This window comes from Amaranthus tricolor, chromosome 13 (assembly GCF_026212465.1).
Source record: "Amaranthus tricolor cultivar Red isolate AtriRed21 chromosome 13, ASM2621246v1, whole genome shotgun sequence".
Lineage (NCBI taxonomy): Eukaryota > Viridiplantae > Streptophyta > Magnoliopsida > Caryophyllales > Amaranthaceae > Amaranthus > Amaranthus tricolor.
Genome location: NC_080059.1, coordinates 17,439,196 through 17,454,270, shown reverse-complemented (window position 1 = coordinate 17,454,270; position 15,075 = coordinate 17,439,196). Strand labels below are relative to the sequence as shown.

General features: G+C 35.0%; 2 protein-coding genes across 2 annotated transcripts; one reads left to right on the top strand and one right to left on the bottom strand.

Moving 5' to 3' along the window:
- Positions 1 to 2,334: 2,334 nt before the first annotated feature.
- On the top strand, positions 2,335 to 5,012 carry LOC130797487 (glutathione S-transferase F10-like). The gene is made up of 3 exons (XM_057660090.1): positions 2,335 to 2,587; positions 2,976 to 3,024; positions 4,208 to 5,012. Exons 1-3 carry the CDS (start codon positions 2,435 to 2,437, stop codon positions 4,675 to 4,677), a joined length of 672 nt encoding a protein of 223 aa, XP_057516073.1. The 5' UTR covers positions 2,335 to 2,434; the 3' UTR covers positions 4,678 to 5,012.
- A 329-nt stretch (positions 5,013 to 5,341) lies between these two features.
- Positions 5,342 to 12,363, bottom strand: LOC130797488 (transcription elongation factor SPT4 homolog 2-like). Its single transcript, XM_057660091.1, has 5 exons — positions 12,082 to 12,363; positions 11,227 to 11,318; positions 11,037 to 11,092; positions 7,216 to 7,277; positions 5,342 to 5,680 (listed from the first exon to the last, which is right to left on the bottom strand). The coding sequence occupies exons 1-5, from the start codon at positions 12,166 to 12,168 to the stop codon at positions 5,633 to 5,635; spliced, it is 345 nt and encodes a 114-aa protein (XP_057516074.1). The 5' UTR covers positions 12,169 to 12,363; the 3' UTR covers positions 5,342 to 5,632.
- Between the last annotated feature and the right edge of the window lie 2,712 nt (positions 12,364 to 15,075).

The window sequence follows — 15,075 nt, the reverse complement described above, 5'->3', positions numbered from 1 at the left end:
TCCGTATTAATTTTTTTTTTGTTTATGGTTCAGGCGCACAAAGCGGGAAAGTACTCATAGATCCATGTCTGGAGCAATGTGAGGCATCCAGCAATGGTCTTGCAACCAGCCCTAGATGCCATTCCGAGCTGCCTGTACAAGAACGCCAAGGTCACCGCACCCCAGGCCACGTCCTGCTGATCGTCGTTCACGGCAAGTATCGGGTGAGGTCGCATGCCAATTCTGGACTTATCCGCCAACAAGGTAGAGTCGATGACAGCCATGTAGTACGCTGTCTTCTGGGTATCCATGGCCTGCGACCTATGACACAGCCGCATCAATTCAGCAACAGTTATGCATCCGCTGGTGAATGAACCTTTACGCCGAAGCTCAGACAGAGGCTCCCCGAACAGATTGGTGATACCAACCTCCCACTCCGCCTCCGAAGGCTCAGCCGGCAGAGAACCTTCAATAGAAATACCCAATATGCGTTGCACGTCGTGCAACATAATCGTCATCTCTCCCCAGGGCATGTGGAAGGTGTTCGTATCCGGCTGCCACCTCTCGACGAACGCCGATATCAAAACACAGTTGATGTGCTGGTGCATAATGACCGGTAGTCGGCCGAGGGAAGTGGCAGGTAGAACATCGTATAGCGCATCGGACATATCCTTCAGTCCGATGATGGACTCCACCGGTCTCTTCCTAATACGGCAATCCAGAATCGGAGGCGTTCGCTCGGAGCCGTCATAAATAAGTTTAGCTATGTGCCCGCCATAGCTAGGGATCAGTCGCGTATCTGTCGGCCCCCCGGGCTGGGGTGATGTCACTAACCAGTCCGTGTTAGTGGACTGTGAGGGCCTGCTCTCCCGTGGCGGCTGATTATCGACAAAACTACGTCCTGCGCGCTCAGATGCGGCAGAAGAACTCGGGCCGCCACGGGCAAATCTGTCGTCGGGGCCGCGAACAACAGCCCAGTCCAATTGGCGAGACTCAGGAGCTTGGAACTGAACATCATCAGCATCATTATCATCATCACTATAAACCCCCCAACTACTCTGGAGGCTGTCAGCCTGGTCATCAACATGAGTACGCGCTTGGTTCAGCGTACTCGACCTTTGGGCCTCACTGTGTCTGACAGCCTCTTCATGCCTAGCCCTCCTAGCAGAACCCGTCACCCCCTCTCATGCGGGTCCCTTCTAAGTAAAGTAGGCCTTGAACTATTACCTCTCAACAATTGCCTAAAAAAACCTTTTCCTTTTCCTTGATTACCAGCCATTTTCTACAATTTTTTACAGTTTCATTCAAACATAAATAATAATTTAACAACAAAATATCTAACATAAAAATTTACACTAATAATTTATAAAACAAAACATGAACATATTTTTAATAATAAGAAAAATAACAATCACATTAATAATAACATAATTAATTATAATAACATTAACATATATTTAATAAAAAAAAAACAATCACAATAATAATAATAATAAAATTAATAATAATAACATTAACAACAATAATAACATACTTCAAAATTTAAATTAATTATTCCTAAATATACGGAAAAAAAAAGAAACTGAAAAGGAGTCGCCCAGATCTGGGCGACTACTTTTCAATTTTTTTTTTTTTTTAAATATCATAATTTCAAAACAATATATAAAACTTACTAAAAAAAAATACATATTACAACATACAAATTTACACTAATAATTCATAAAACAAAACATACTTCAAAATTTAAATTAATTATTCCAAAATGCAAAAGAAAAAAAAATGAAGAGGAGTCGTCCAGATCTGGGCGGCTGGACCCCGGTTCAGCAGCCTAATTTTAGGCGGCTGAACCGGGGTCCAGCCGCACAGATCTGGGCGACTGTTCTTAATTTTTTTTTTCAATATTCTAAACAATATATAAAATTTACTAAAAAAAAAAATTACACATTACAACATACAAATTTACAATAATAATTTATAAAACAAAACATACTTCAAAATTTAAATTAATTAATCCTAAATACACTGGAAAAAAAAATTACAAAAGGAGTCGCCCAGATCTGGGCGACTCGTTTTGAAATTTTTTTTTTCTTTTGCAATTAATTAAATTAAAAATAACTTACCTCGATTAATAATTTGGGGATTGTACTTAATTTTTGCTCCGAAATTTAGCCTTAGTGAGTTGGTTTTTAGTTATAGTGAGAATAATTTTAGTTGGAGTGTGGTATATATAGAAATTTTACCCTTAATGGCAATGTTGTTATTTTTTTAAAAACTAAGGGTAAAATGGTAATTTACTCAAATGGGTGGCGATAAAATGAAAAGGGTGGCGGAATAAAAGGATTGGGTAAAAGATAAGGTTGGCTCACTACTCATTTGAGTGGGAGTAGCATTAGGGATTAGCGAATAGCAATTGGCATTCACTTGAACTTAAAAAGACAAAAAAAAAGGATCCGAAATGGCAACTCCGGTGAAAGTGTACGGACCTCCATTGTCGACGGCGGTGTCCAGGGTGTTATGTTGTCTCTTGGAAAAACACGTTCACTTCGAACTCATTAATATCGACATGGCAAAAGGTGAACACAAGTCTCCTGATTATCTCAAAATTCAGGTACTTTTAACCCATTAATTCCTAATCTTTGTATTTTCTTAATTCTTCTCGTTTGAATTATTTAAATTTTAGAATCATACCTTAATTTTTATCAATACTTTTTATAATTTTTAGAAATCACAACTGTTATTTGGATTTTCAATTTACATTGAAACTCGTTTAAAGAAAAAAAAAATGAAAGGAATGTGAATTTTTTTGGTACAAAATTTGATCAAAAATATTATGTTGTGCATATTCAATCATATATAAGCTCTTTTTAAATAAGATTAAAAGGACCAAGCTTATGGATTAAATCAGGATAATTTATATAATAAATTGAAAAGGATGAACAAAATACTTGATTTGTTTTCTTTAATTTCTTTGATTAATGATATATTTGTGTTTGCAGCCTTTTGGTCAAGTTCCAGCTTTTCAGGATGAAAGCATTACCCTCTTTGGTAACTTTTTCATTTTCGGCCTCATTTTAGAGTTTAGTTAAATACCTTTAATGAATCTGGTTAATGTTATTTAGTACATGTTCTCTTCGTCTGATCTGATTGGATCTGATTTGAATTTTCTAAGGTCTGATCTGATCTGATTTGATCTGGTCTGATCTGTTCTGATTCAGTCTGATCTGATCTGAATCTTTCTGAACTAATCTGATCTGGTCTGGTCTGATCTGAAACCTTCTGATCTGATCTGAATAGTTATAATTATTATTATTATTATTATCATTATCATTATCATTATCATTATCATTATCATTATTATTATTATTATTATGTCTTATTATTAATATTACATACTACATAGTTATAATGATTAATAATAATAATAATAATAATAATAATAATATAATAATAATAATAATAATAATAATAATAATAATAATAATAATAATAATAATGGTATGGTTTGATCTGGTCTGGTCTGATCTAGTCTGGTCTGATCTAATTTGGTCTGGTCTGATCTGGTCTGATCTGGTCTGGTCTGATCTGAAACTTTCTGATCTGATCTGAATAGTTTTGATCTGATCTGATCTGGTCTGATCTTATCTGATTCCAATAAGAATAAGTAATAAGTCAAAAAAATAAGTTGAAGAGAACACCTTCTTAGTCATATATTATCTGTTCGACTTCAATTCTTTTTGAATTAAGGCTCTGCCATTATAGTCATTTATTATGTATGTGTTTGTAAGTTGCTGGTTGGACATAAATAAGTATGTATTGTAGGTTTATACGTTGTGACTTTGTTCTAGTTTGGTCTTTGGAGGGTTTTAGAAGGTTTTCTTCATGAATAAAATACAACATTACACTGTCCCAATATCGTGGGTTCTTTTAGCGGTATTTGAGGATTGATATAAGCAACCTTAGTCTTACAATAGTAAATAGGTTGTTTCCGATTAATACTACACCTTTTAATTGAACAAGATTTTAAGCAGAAGATTAGTTTATTCTTTTAAATTTCTTGCCCTCATTTGAAACAAAGTGACTTAAGAGTTGGATGCTCTTTTAAAATGAAGTATTTGAGGTCTTTTTGGGCAAATGTATATGAATAGAAAGAAAGTTATGTACTCTCTAAATTCCAAGTTTGTATATATATTTTTTTTCATCTTACATATATAAATGATTATGATGACAGAATCCAGAGCAATTTGCCGTTACATATCAGAGAAATATGCAAGCCAAGGAAACATAAAACTGTATGGGACGAACCCATTGGAGAAAGCATCAATAGAACAGTGGATTGAGGCAGAAAGCCAGAGCTTTAATCCTCCATCAGGGGTCCTCGTTTTTCAGCTAGCATTTGCTCCGCGTATGAACATCAAGCAAGACGAAGGCCTAATTAAGCAGAACAAAGAAAAGCTGTCGAAGGTGCTTGATGTCTATGATAAAAGGCTAGGTGAGAGTCGCTATTTAGCTGGAGACGACTTCTCCTTAGCTGATCTATCGCACTTGCCTAACACGCACTATTTAGTGAACGGAACTGATGTGAAGGAACTGTTGATGTCAAGAGAGAATGTAGGAAGATGGTGGGAAGAGATTTCAAGCAGGGAGTCATGGAAGAAGGTTGTTGAGATGCAGAATTCTTCTCTTCCTAAAAAGCCTTAAGTAGAGCCGAATCCGAACATGATCTTTGTAGGGGCGTGTCAGGGAAGAAAATTTAAGATACAAAGCTCATCTATTCCTAAAAGAGCTTGAGGTTTAGTAGTCTGACACCGATGTTAGTGATCCTTCATTTGAATTATATGGGAATTGTTTTGATCATCAGAAATCTACAATCTGTCTGTTATGATGATGTTTGTTCATTTTTAGATCATTTGGTAAAATCAATAAGTTTCTGACTGTTAGCAATTAGCAAGCAACCTTAGTCATTGCTGATTGCTGATGCAGGATTTTTTATGGATTTTTTCATTGATTTATTTTGATTCACATAGTTAATTTCATATTGTTACAAGCATATACAATTACAATTTTAGTCACAATCACGGTAATAGTTGTGAAATTGATTTTGCAGTCAATGCAAATAATTTTGGAGTTGTCTCAAACTATATTTCATTTGTGATAAGCTCGAAAATCTTTACATTATGTTTGCTATATGCAGTTTTGTTTTAATATTATAATTAGGTGCCTGTATAAGGTTGGTTAGGCGAAGATGGGCATTGGTAAAGAGAAGAAAAAACTAAAAATGAGCGGGGGAAAAACAAATAATGTAAAAAAAAATATATGTAGCACACTAACACTAAGAGAGCCAATATAGACTTTGACAAGCAAATTGGGGAGAGTAATGACGGTTTTATAAAATCCAAAATTATGAAGAGCATAATTCTATTGATCAAGACCATTGCATAATAAGGGAGTCACCGGAAACCAAACACAATGACCATAATTGCCTATGATCGTTCAGAGAAGGATAGTAAAGGAGAATATAATTACAGCATTAGGACTTAAGACATTAGTTTCACCGAAACAGTAGATACAAAAAGATGGGAGTTTGTAACTGTGACCAAGAGTTAGCTTGTTTAAAAGCAGTGCTCACACCAACACACCATGTCCGTGTTCATTTTTAGCGCTTTGGGGGTACATATTGAACACGCTCATCCTCGCATATATTCTGTCATGCATAAGAAACTTGATGAGTCCCTTCCGTTTAGCAAGCTGCAGGCAAATGCAAAGTACAGGGAAAAACAAATATGCAACTGGAAATGCATTTATGAAAACAGTTGCAGACAAGATGGCTCTAAGACAATGGTGTTCCTCAGTCACATCAAAATTCTCGTCACAAAAAACTTAACATGCACATACATAAACCATGGGCTATGAAAGAGCTTATCAAAGCTTAGGTGTGGAACATCCACGCAATGACAACTACCGAACCAACAACTCCAAATAATTTAAGAAAATAGAAGCAGAGGGGGGAAAAGAATGATAAAGTTTACTGGAGCATGCAGTTCAACCAAGGCGAAAGCTGATAGTTGTTTAACAGAATGATGTCCTATTTTAGTCGAGAAAAGCCATTCAAAAAAATTTGGAGTCAAACCAATAAAACAACAAATACATTTTTCAGAAAAGAACAAAGCATACGGCAAGACTCCAGCTACCCCCCTGCCCGGCTCTGCCCAATAAAAAACTTTCCTAAAGAAAGAGAAGGCTGAAAATCCAACTACATCAGCATAGAGAAATCACAAATCCAGCAGCTGAGCACTGGATTTAAGGATCTATTGTACAACTTTCGGAGATCAATTTATGAATAGTTGGCCCTATTCTCTTTAATAATAACAAAATCAACAACATATACCTAATAGGAGTACATAAGAAAATCAATGATGATGCGTGAAACTACAATAGCAACAAATACACCAAAGTCATTTTGTGGCTCCACCTATGGTGAGGTTTGAGAGGATCGAATGTACGCAACCTTACCCTTGTTAGTCATAACAAAGTTATTTCCAATTGACCATTGGTAGCACATATCATCAATTTCACATAAATAAGAGGTGTACATGATTTAATGAATCATTTTACAATAATTCATTATAATCCATAACCAAAGAACTACAGATTTTTGTCCCCATGAAACAAAGGACAAATGAGTAAAACTTAGTTTGTAAAAAAACTAATATTCGTTTCAATTAGCAAAATTCAGATTTTGTTAGTAGAAAATTCAGTCCAACAGAAATCAGGCAAACAGATCAAATCTAGCTTCATCTCAAAAGATGGTCAACTGTTCGAAGACATGCAAGCTATGTTACTTGGACTCGGGTATCGATGTCGGATACTGGTATGTGTCCAAATGTCTGATACGTTTAAATATTCAATTTTACGACTAAATTGAAGTGTGCCATACATATGTTCGAGCATCAAGGACAGACACGGGCACGTGAAGCAAAATGAAGAGTCTAAGTAACATAGCATGCAAGTATGCAACTTCCAAAGCAAATGGTCATCTCCCCTTCCCATTCATTTCTAAGAGCAATAGACCATCCCCCTCACCAAAACAGTGTATCAATAATCACATGATAGTATATGCAATTCATATGCATGCAACAAAATGTCCAAACACAGCCCATCAGAAGGGCAGTGTCCCATAAACTAAGACCTGTAACACGGCATCGCAATGATTGTAAGAAGCAAACATCCATATGTTACCATGAATTCCTCCGGAAGTGTCTCAGACACGGCAAGGGTATAGCAGCCTGGAACAAATCTTCCTGCACAAACGTAATAAATTGTCATTTCTTGCTCTAAAACTTCACTCAAATGGAAACATATAGAAAAGAACTAGAAAATGGAGAAAATCATGTGAGGGCTTTTCAATCCAATGTCAAAAACGACAACAAACTGCTTATCTGCATATAAATAATGCTTTTGCAGCAAGCCAATTAACGAAAGCAACACTGATAAACTTTATAAGCTCAAAAGAAAACAGTCGGTCAAAATTGGTCAACCATGGTTTTTGGATGCAGCTAATTAATAAGAAATGTGGACTCCCATAGTAGATCCTATTAAAGGTCATACTGTCATAGGTTTTAAAGAATTGAACCAAATCCAAATTTAAGAGAATAGTAAAGACAGATCCTATGGAAGGTCAATGGTCACACTGTCATAGGCTAAAAAATTTGGACCAAGTCCACGCTTAAGAGAATGCTAAATGGGGGAAAATGGATGGAGCTTGTTCAAATATATAAATCTCACCACAATTGACCTACCATGAACATGAAGTGCCCAAGAGAAGCACAGAAAAGGATATTTGATGCAAATTTTATTATATAAAAAAGTGGCACATTAGACACAGAACGAAAAAAAAAAAAAAGAAAAAAAGAAAAGCAAACCATAATCCTACATAGACCTGCCTGAACTCCCCAGGAAAACACATGTGTGAGCCATTATTATATCTTAGAGGACAAAGGCAAAAGAAGTGGTCGGATATCGTAGATAATCTTTTCTCCAAAAATCCCGAGTGGAACAGATTACAGATACAACATATGAGAAGGTAAGAATCCGAACTGACTGCTTCACGGAATGGTGTGAATTATTTCCAAAATCCAAACTAGTGAAGCACCCACACTCCCTCCCAAAAGAAAGGCACCATTTAAAAAGGCCACAAAGGGACAAACTCCGTCCAGACTTTAAGTGAGGAGATAATAAGGCAAATTGACAACTTGACAAGTATGATTCCTCTGAACAAGCTTTCAAGCACATAATAAGCAGCGACTAAAGTAGGAAACATAGTAAACAATAAAGTATCGTTAACTTGCTTTAATATATGGTTGTGAATTCGTCTGAATGGACACTCTCCTAGCTAAAGAATCCTAAGTTTCAACCAGCCTTTGGAAAAATCAGATATAGTCACTCTAAAATTGAAATAAATTGCCAACCACCAACTACTTTATTTTATGATACGATTTTAACCAACTTCTCCACATCAAGCCATATCCATCAACGCAAGAGCATAGATTGTTTCAATTAGAAAGCCATCAAATGCAAAACTAGATTATATGCCTAGAATATTTATTACCGTATGTACAGAACACCGCATAAGAACAGTCATCCCCAGTTCATGAAATTCTTAATGATTCTTCAAAACATCAAAATTCCCCCAAAGTAGCTAGGAGAACTAAGAAGCACGATTGACCTTATTTCTTTCATCAGAATAAAAAAAGTATGTTGTATGTGTCCTTGTTAAATAGACTCTTGCCTCCCACAATAAATTCCCCAAATCGTATTTCATAACACCCATGCATGCCTTAATTTACGGGCTTTCTCATGAAGATCCCATGTGCCACCAATTGAACCACATGTCACATCTTCATATGTTTGTCTTGTGTTTTCATATGCCACTGCAGTCCTTAAGTAAATACCATGATTCTTTGTAAATCCTGAATGTTTCTATTTTATTTAAATAAGCCATGCCCAACCCAATATTTTATTAAAATGATGTTCATTACAAGTGTATTTTCCCCATAAAACTCGATTCAAGAATTCCACATACCCATCAAGGTACTAATTCTAAAAACACATATCATTCTAGATTTCCAACGACTGTTATCTTGCAAGCTCCAATGTTAGATAACATGAAAAGAAAACCACAGCTCTCACTAAATCCACACTAGGCACAACTATTGAGACTTGACAAGGAACCATAAAGAGAATAAAGGTAGAAAAAGAAATAGAAGATGTATCAGAAGACAACACTATACATTTACCAAACCAATTATTGCTTATAAATAACGTGCCATTCAGTATTGTTTCGCAATGCAATATCGTAAACAAGTGCATCATACATAGCAAATGCACACAAAGGAATCACTCAGTTCAAAAACAATTTAGTATGCCTGTTAAAAATCAACACTTAGGCAAGAAAATTTGTCTCACGAGGCATATCTTCTACTAAATCAATTTCCATGAATAAAAAAAAGCTACACACAAAAATTCGAAATACTACAATGTCTAGGCCACTATCTCACAATTAGACAACATGGTCTAGACCAAGTCTAAACCATAAAGTGCATAAAAACTAGTGGAACATTACACCAACCTATTTAAGATCAAACGAAAACGAATTAAGATGAACTATTTAGAAACAATGGATCAAAACATAGAGAAGCATGAGCAGAATTGAATTAAACCGTCAAATAATTGAATTGTTCACCTTATTTCAAAGATACCTTTCTAGGACCAAACTTATATAATAGATTACAGACTATCAAGTCAAATTCTGCCAGTTTGGGACATCTTTTTTAGTGTATTCCTAATCCTCTCCTTCATTCCTATATGAACTTGCTTCACACATGCAATAGAATGGACTTTTTCCATTCAAAGAATTGTGCTAAGGGCCCTCCATATCCAATATACAAAGCTGTGAGCGCAAAAAAGGCACTCATTTTCTATTTTGTCATAGTACTCTAGTCTTTCACATGTTTGGGTGATGCTCAAGAACAAGGTGTTTTTGCCCCTCTGAAACAGCTCATGATAGTCTCATAGCATTTTTACTTAAGTTGTAATGGAAGAAAATATGATTCTTGTTCTCATCGACACTAAGATGCATTGGCCACTATGCTTTAAATTTATCAATTCCTTAATCTTAATCCTAATAAAAAAAAATAGCAAGCCATATAATCAGTCAATGTTTATGAGTTCTAGTCCCATTCCATACTATATAAGCCCAATTTGGGGCTAATCTTCGATAAATAACATTGAACTGGTAAATTTACTTTTCCATTTGAGGAATCTTAAAACTGCATTTTCCTTAAAAACTCAAACCTCACAAGAAAAGCATCCAAATCCCCATGTATCTAGGACTTAAAGTCTTAAACCCATTGAGAGCACAATAGATACAAAAATAATTCAATAAACAAATTTAAACCTATCATAAATATAAATAAAAAAATTATGTTTTTTTTTTCAACCCTATAAAATAACATTCTATAATCTATTTCGACGAAATTTTATGTCTTAAAACCGACGAGTAATACGATCATTGGGAATACCGCAAAATAAATCATTCAAAACAAAAGTTACCACTAGGTGGTTCTAATTTGTGATTCGTTACTAGTGCTTTTATATATACGTTCAGAATTAAGTAGAGAATATACTTTTGTTCAAAGAAGTTTGGTAGCATAGCTGTTTAGTGAAAGCACACATATTCGCATTGTTGGTCTTAGGTGAAATTCCTAGCACCTCATTCTAATTTTAATTTTTTGAAAATGTATACCCAAATGAATGATCCTCCAATAATCTATGATTTAATTTAAGATAATAGCATAAGAACAAATATTTTAACATACCGTTCTCTATGATTCTTATAAGATAATTGATCCAAAAGAGAAAAAACAAAGTTATGAAAATGCTTTTACTTAAAGGTAAGGCCTTCTTTATATGAAATGAAGAATTCTTAGGAAAAGAGAAAAAGATATTGTTTCAACATGGCAACCAAAAACCCAAAAAAGTTACAAAAGCAAATGACATACCAATTCGTAGCCAGCGAGCAGCCCAACTTCTACTTGGATCCATGACAGAAATTAACCTATAAAAAAATTAAATCCTATCAAAAGGAGTATCTATAAGTAATAGATTACACGAATGAAACAATGTGCCTAAAGAAACATAAACTAAGAATTAGGATAAGTCGTTGAGGGAGATCAATAGATAGATAGATACCCAGTAAAGTTAGGAGTAGTGCACTCAGCAACACGCTCTGGATCTTTATCCAACCCGAAGAAAGGACAGTTCTCGCACCCTGATTCCCTGAACTGCATATAACCACCAACCCAATAAACATAATTACCCAATAGATTGCAATTGTTTCCTTTAAACAGAGATAATTGCAAAACCAAAATCTCAACATCAAGTAAACAGTCAATTGAGCACAATTATTTAGTAGAATGCAATACTTTCTTTCGAACAGAGATAACTACAAAACCTTGAATCCCAACAAATTCTAAAAAGTCCATCAAAATTTTAAAAAATCACGAAGCAAAGGTGAGATGAAGCTAGGAAGCTTAAACCCTAATTTCGGTTCAACAAAAAGGAAGAAGTGCAACTTAACCAAAACAAAGAGAACTAATTCTCTAAACTGCATATAGTCACCAACCACATCAACATAATTACCGAGTACAATGCAAATCTTCCCTTTAAACAACGATAATTACAACCCCTAAAATCTTAACAAATTTTAAAAATTCATTACACATGTCGATAGACGATAATGCAAAATGAGCGATAATGCTAAGAAACGTAAACCCTAATTTCAAATTGAAAGGAAGAAGAACAACTTTAAAAACAAAGACAAATCATTTCCTGAACTGCATATAATCACCAAACAATACACATAATTACTCAGTAGAATGCAAGTCTTTCATTCAAACAGAGATAGTTGAAAAACTATAAATCTAAAAAGAAAATTTGAAAAGTCCATCAAACATGCCGAAAAGGCAAAGGCAGAATAACCCTAAATTCTGTTTAGAAAGTACGAAGTACAAGCATAACGATAGAAAGAGAAGAAAAGGAGAGAACCTGATCGTATGTTTTGACAAGGCGGCAGCGAAGACAAGCTCGAAGCTCATGGCCAAAGCTAGTAGGAATTTGAGCTACGTTCGCCATAGTTGTACTCTCCTACTAGCAGGCTAGCACTACTGCAGAAATGGGAATGCAGCACAGCAGGACGATGGCAGATGGCTCCTGATGGATTCAGTGTAGTCCTCGCAAAAATATTTATCTACCGGACCCCGTAAAAATGACTCGACTTGGCTCGAACTCAGTTTGAAAGTTGGTGGACCAAACCCAAACTGTTGACCCGTGACCCATATGCTTGTGATAGAATGATATTTTTTCACATAATATGGTGCTAAATGCACCTATCTCATAATGAATGTAGATTAATTTGCAAACTAGAACTTTTAAGTTTAGGTTTTATGAATTACAATCTCAAAGTATTATTTTTGCACAAATAGTTGGACGAGATTAGGGCTGGCAAAAGCTGACCCGACCTGCTAACCTGATTTGAAACCGACCCGAAATTAGCGGGATTGGGTTTAGAATTTTGACCCAATTAATTAAATAGGTCAACCCGACCTGATATGTTTATTAAATGGGTTAGGTTCAGGTTGAATATTTAAACCCGAAAAAAACCTGTTTAACCCATTTATTAAATGGGTCAGTCAGGTCAGGTCGACCCATATTATCTGATATTAACCCATTATACAAGATGACACATTATTGGGCCACTTAAGAGTTGGGCCTGCAAAATGCTTAGCTTTATTAACCCATTATACTTTAACTTAGCTTTATTAAAGTTGAACTGAACCAACTGATATTCATAAACCATTAAACCTTAAAATAAACATACACCCATTGAAAATAATCATACAGCGGCGTCTTCTTCAGTAGTCAGTTCCTCTTCTGATCTTCTCTGTGCTGCTGTGCGCCTTCTCCTTCCTCTTCTCTGCGGCGCCTTCCTCTTCTCCTTCCTCAGTAGTCAGTAGTCAGGTCATTTGAATATTTTGCTTGTTTGTTGACTTTTGAAGACTTTTAAGTTTTAACTAGGAAGTATACACTATGCAGCCATCTAGCAAGATAGTATTATCTTGTTATGAATATGATGAGTGATGATAGATTGATAGTTGAACTTTGAAGCATGTTTAATTTTATTATGAAATGTGAATATAATATATGGGTCAAATGGGTCAAATGATCTGAAATATATGGGTTCAATGACCTGAAAAAAAAAAGCAGGTTAAATGGGTCATTAGCAGGTTGACCCGACCTGCTACAGATCAGGTCGGGGTTTTAATTTTTGACCCATCTAATTAAATGGGTCAGGTTCAGGTCAAGGGTCTATTGACCCATTTATATATGACCCGAACCTGAAAATGACCCAACCTGACCTGTTTGACACCCCTAGACAAGACGGTCTCAAAATGGGTTTGCCCATTCTCACGCATGTCCATTACCGTTGAACATTTGAAACAAATAAGCAAAAAAATATAAAAAATTCACATAATAGTCAACTTTCTAAAATATTTCCCAAGATAAGCAGTTTTTTCTTAAACTTGTGGCTTGAGGCTGTTCGCTGTTACTAACAGCGAACAAAGACTTTGACTTTTTTTGACCTTCAGTCCTTGTTCGCTGTTACTAACAGTGAATAGACTCGAGCAAATACAGTAGATCCCCCTTTCTTCCTCATTTTTCCCCAATTCAATTAAACCCTAAACAAAAGTCGACAAATACTCTCTCCTTTTCCTCCATTAAAACACCTTCAAACCTTCAATTAATCCAACACTAGTAAAGTGGTCTAGCATATACTTGGAGTTGTCTAAGGTATAATTTTCTTTTTTTTTTGTTATTTTATACGAAAATTAGGGTTTTATGTAATCTTCAATATTTGTTCAAATGCATGGCATTACTTATTAAATCACCACTCATTTCGTTCAATTTAAGATGATTAAGGTAATGTATTAGTTATTTTTTACTTATTTGTTCATTTTTTGATTATGTTTCAATAACTTTAGTTTGTTATTGTGAATAATATATTGAATGTAATTGGTGATTTTTTACTTAGCTATGTAATCACAACTTATTTGAATTAATAATTATGTACAGTTACTTGGTGATTATATTGATTTAGTTTATGTAAATGCAGTTAGTTAATTATGTATATTGATTTTGTTTTGTATATTGTTTATATGTAGTTAATTTGTTTTGTAAATTGAGTATATTTATTTTATTTGAATTAGTTAATTAGTTCATGTAAATGTAGTTAAATAGTTATGTAAATGTAGTTCATTGATTATGTATATTCGTGAATGTACTTGGTGATGAATTTGATATTGTATGTATTCATGTAGAAATGGCATCATTTCGTATGATTATTGCATGTTTTTGTAATGGTTCCATTCGTACAAGTGGTAGCAATGTTACGTATGGTGGGGGTATAAACGTAAATTGTTTGCATGCAGCTCAAACATGGATTTGAATAAGTTTAAGCTTCTTATATGTTTTAAGATTGGAATTGACACCACACGAAGTACTGTTAATTTAAGTTTTAAATACGACATGAGTGGTCAATTATTAGCTTTTCTGGTTGAGGATGATGATTCTATTGATGTTGTGTGGGTGCATTCAAAGGATATATCTATTCCCTCTTTGAAGTTATACGTAAAAGTGGTACCCCTAGGCAATCAAGTTGTGAATGTTACTTCCAGTCCTTCTCCTATGCCTATGTCTATTTTAACTCAAGAAACTCAAAATTCCGTTGTTCCTTCCCCATCTTCTACTCCTTTCGAACCCCCTCAAACTGGTACCTTGGGATTATGGTAATGAGAGTAATGAGCTTGTTGATGATCCTTCTGAGGATGATGTGGATATGGATGAGGATTCCCTAGTTAATGACATGACCCTAGGCAACATTCCTACAATCGTTGCTCCTACACCTTATACCCTATGTCCACCTCTAGATGAATATATGGAGGACAACGCTTGGAGGACTTGGGATTGTGATAACACATACAC

Coding starts and splice junctions, on each gene's coding strand:
- LOC130797487 (XM_057660090.1), top strand. CDS start 2,435: ATGGCAACTCCGGTGAAAGTGTACGGACCTCCATTGTCGACGGCGGTG. Junction 2,588..2,975: donor CTGATTATCTCAAAATTCAG/GTACTTTTAACC, acceptor TTGTGTTTGCAG/CCTTTTGGTCAAGTTCCAGC. Junction 3,025..4,207: donor TGAAAGCATTACCCTCTTTG/GTAACTTTTTCA, acceptor TTATGATGACAG/AATCCAGAGCAATTTGCCGT.
- LOC130797488 (XM_057660091.1), bottom strand. CDS start 12,168: ATGGCGAACGTAGCTCAAATTCCTACTAGCTTTGGCCATGAGCTTCGA. Junction 11,319..12,081: donor TTGTCAAAACATACGATCAG/GTTCTCTCCTTT, acceptor GGTTATATGCAG/TTCAGGGAATCAGGGTGCGA. Junction 7,278..11,036: donor TGCTCGCTGGCTACGAATTG/GTATGTCATTTG, acceptor ACGTTTGTGCAG/GAAGATTTGTTCCAGGCTGC.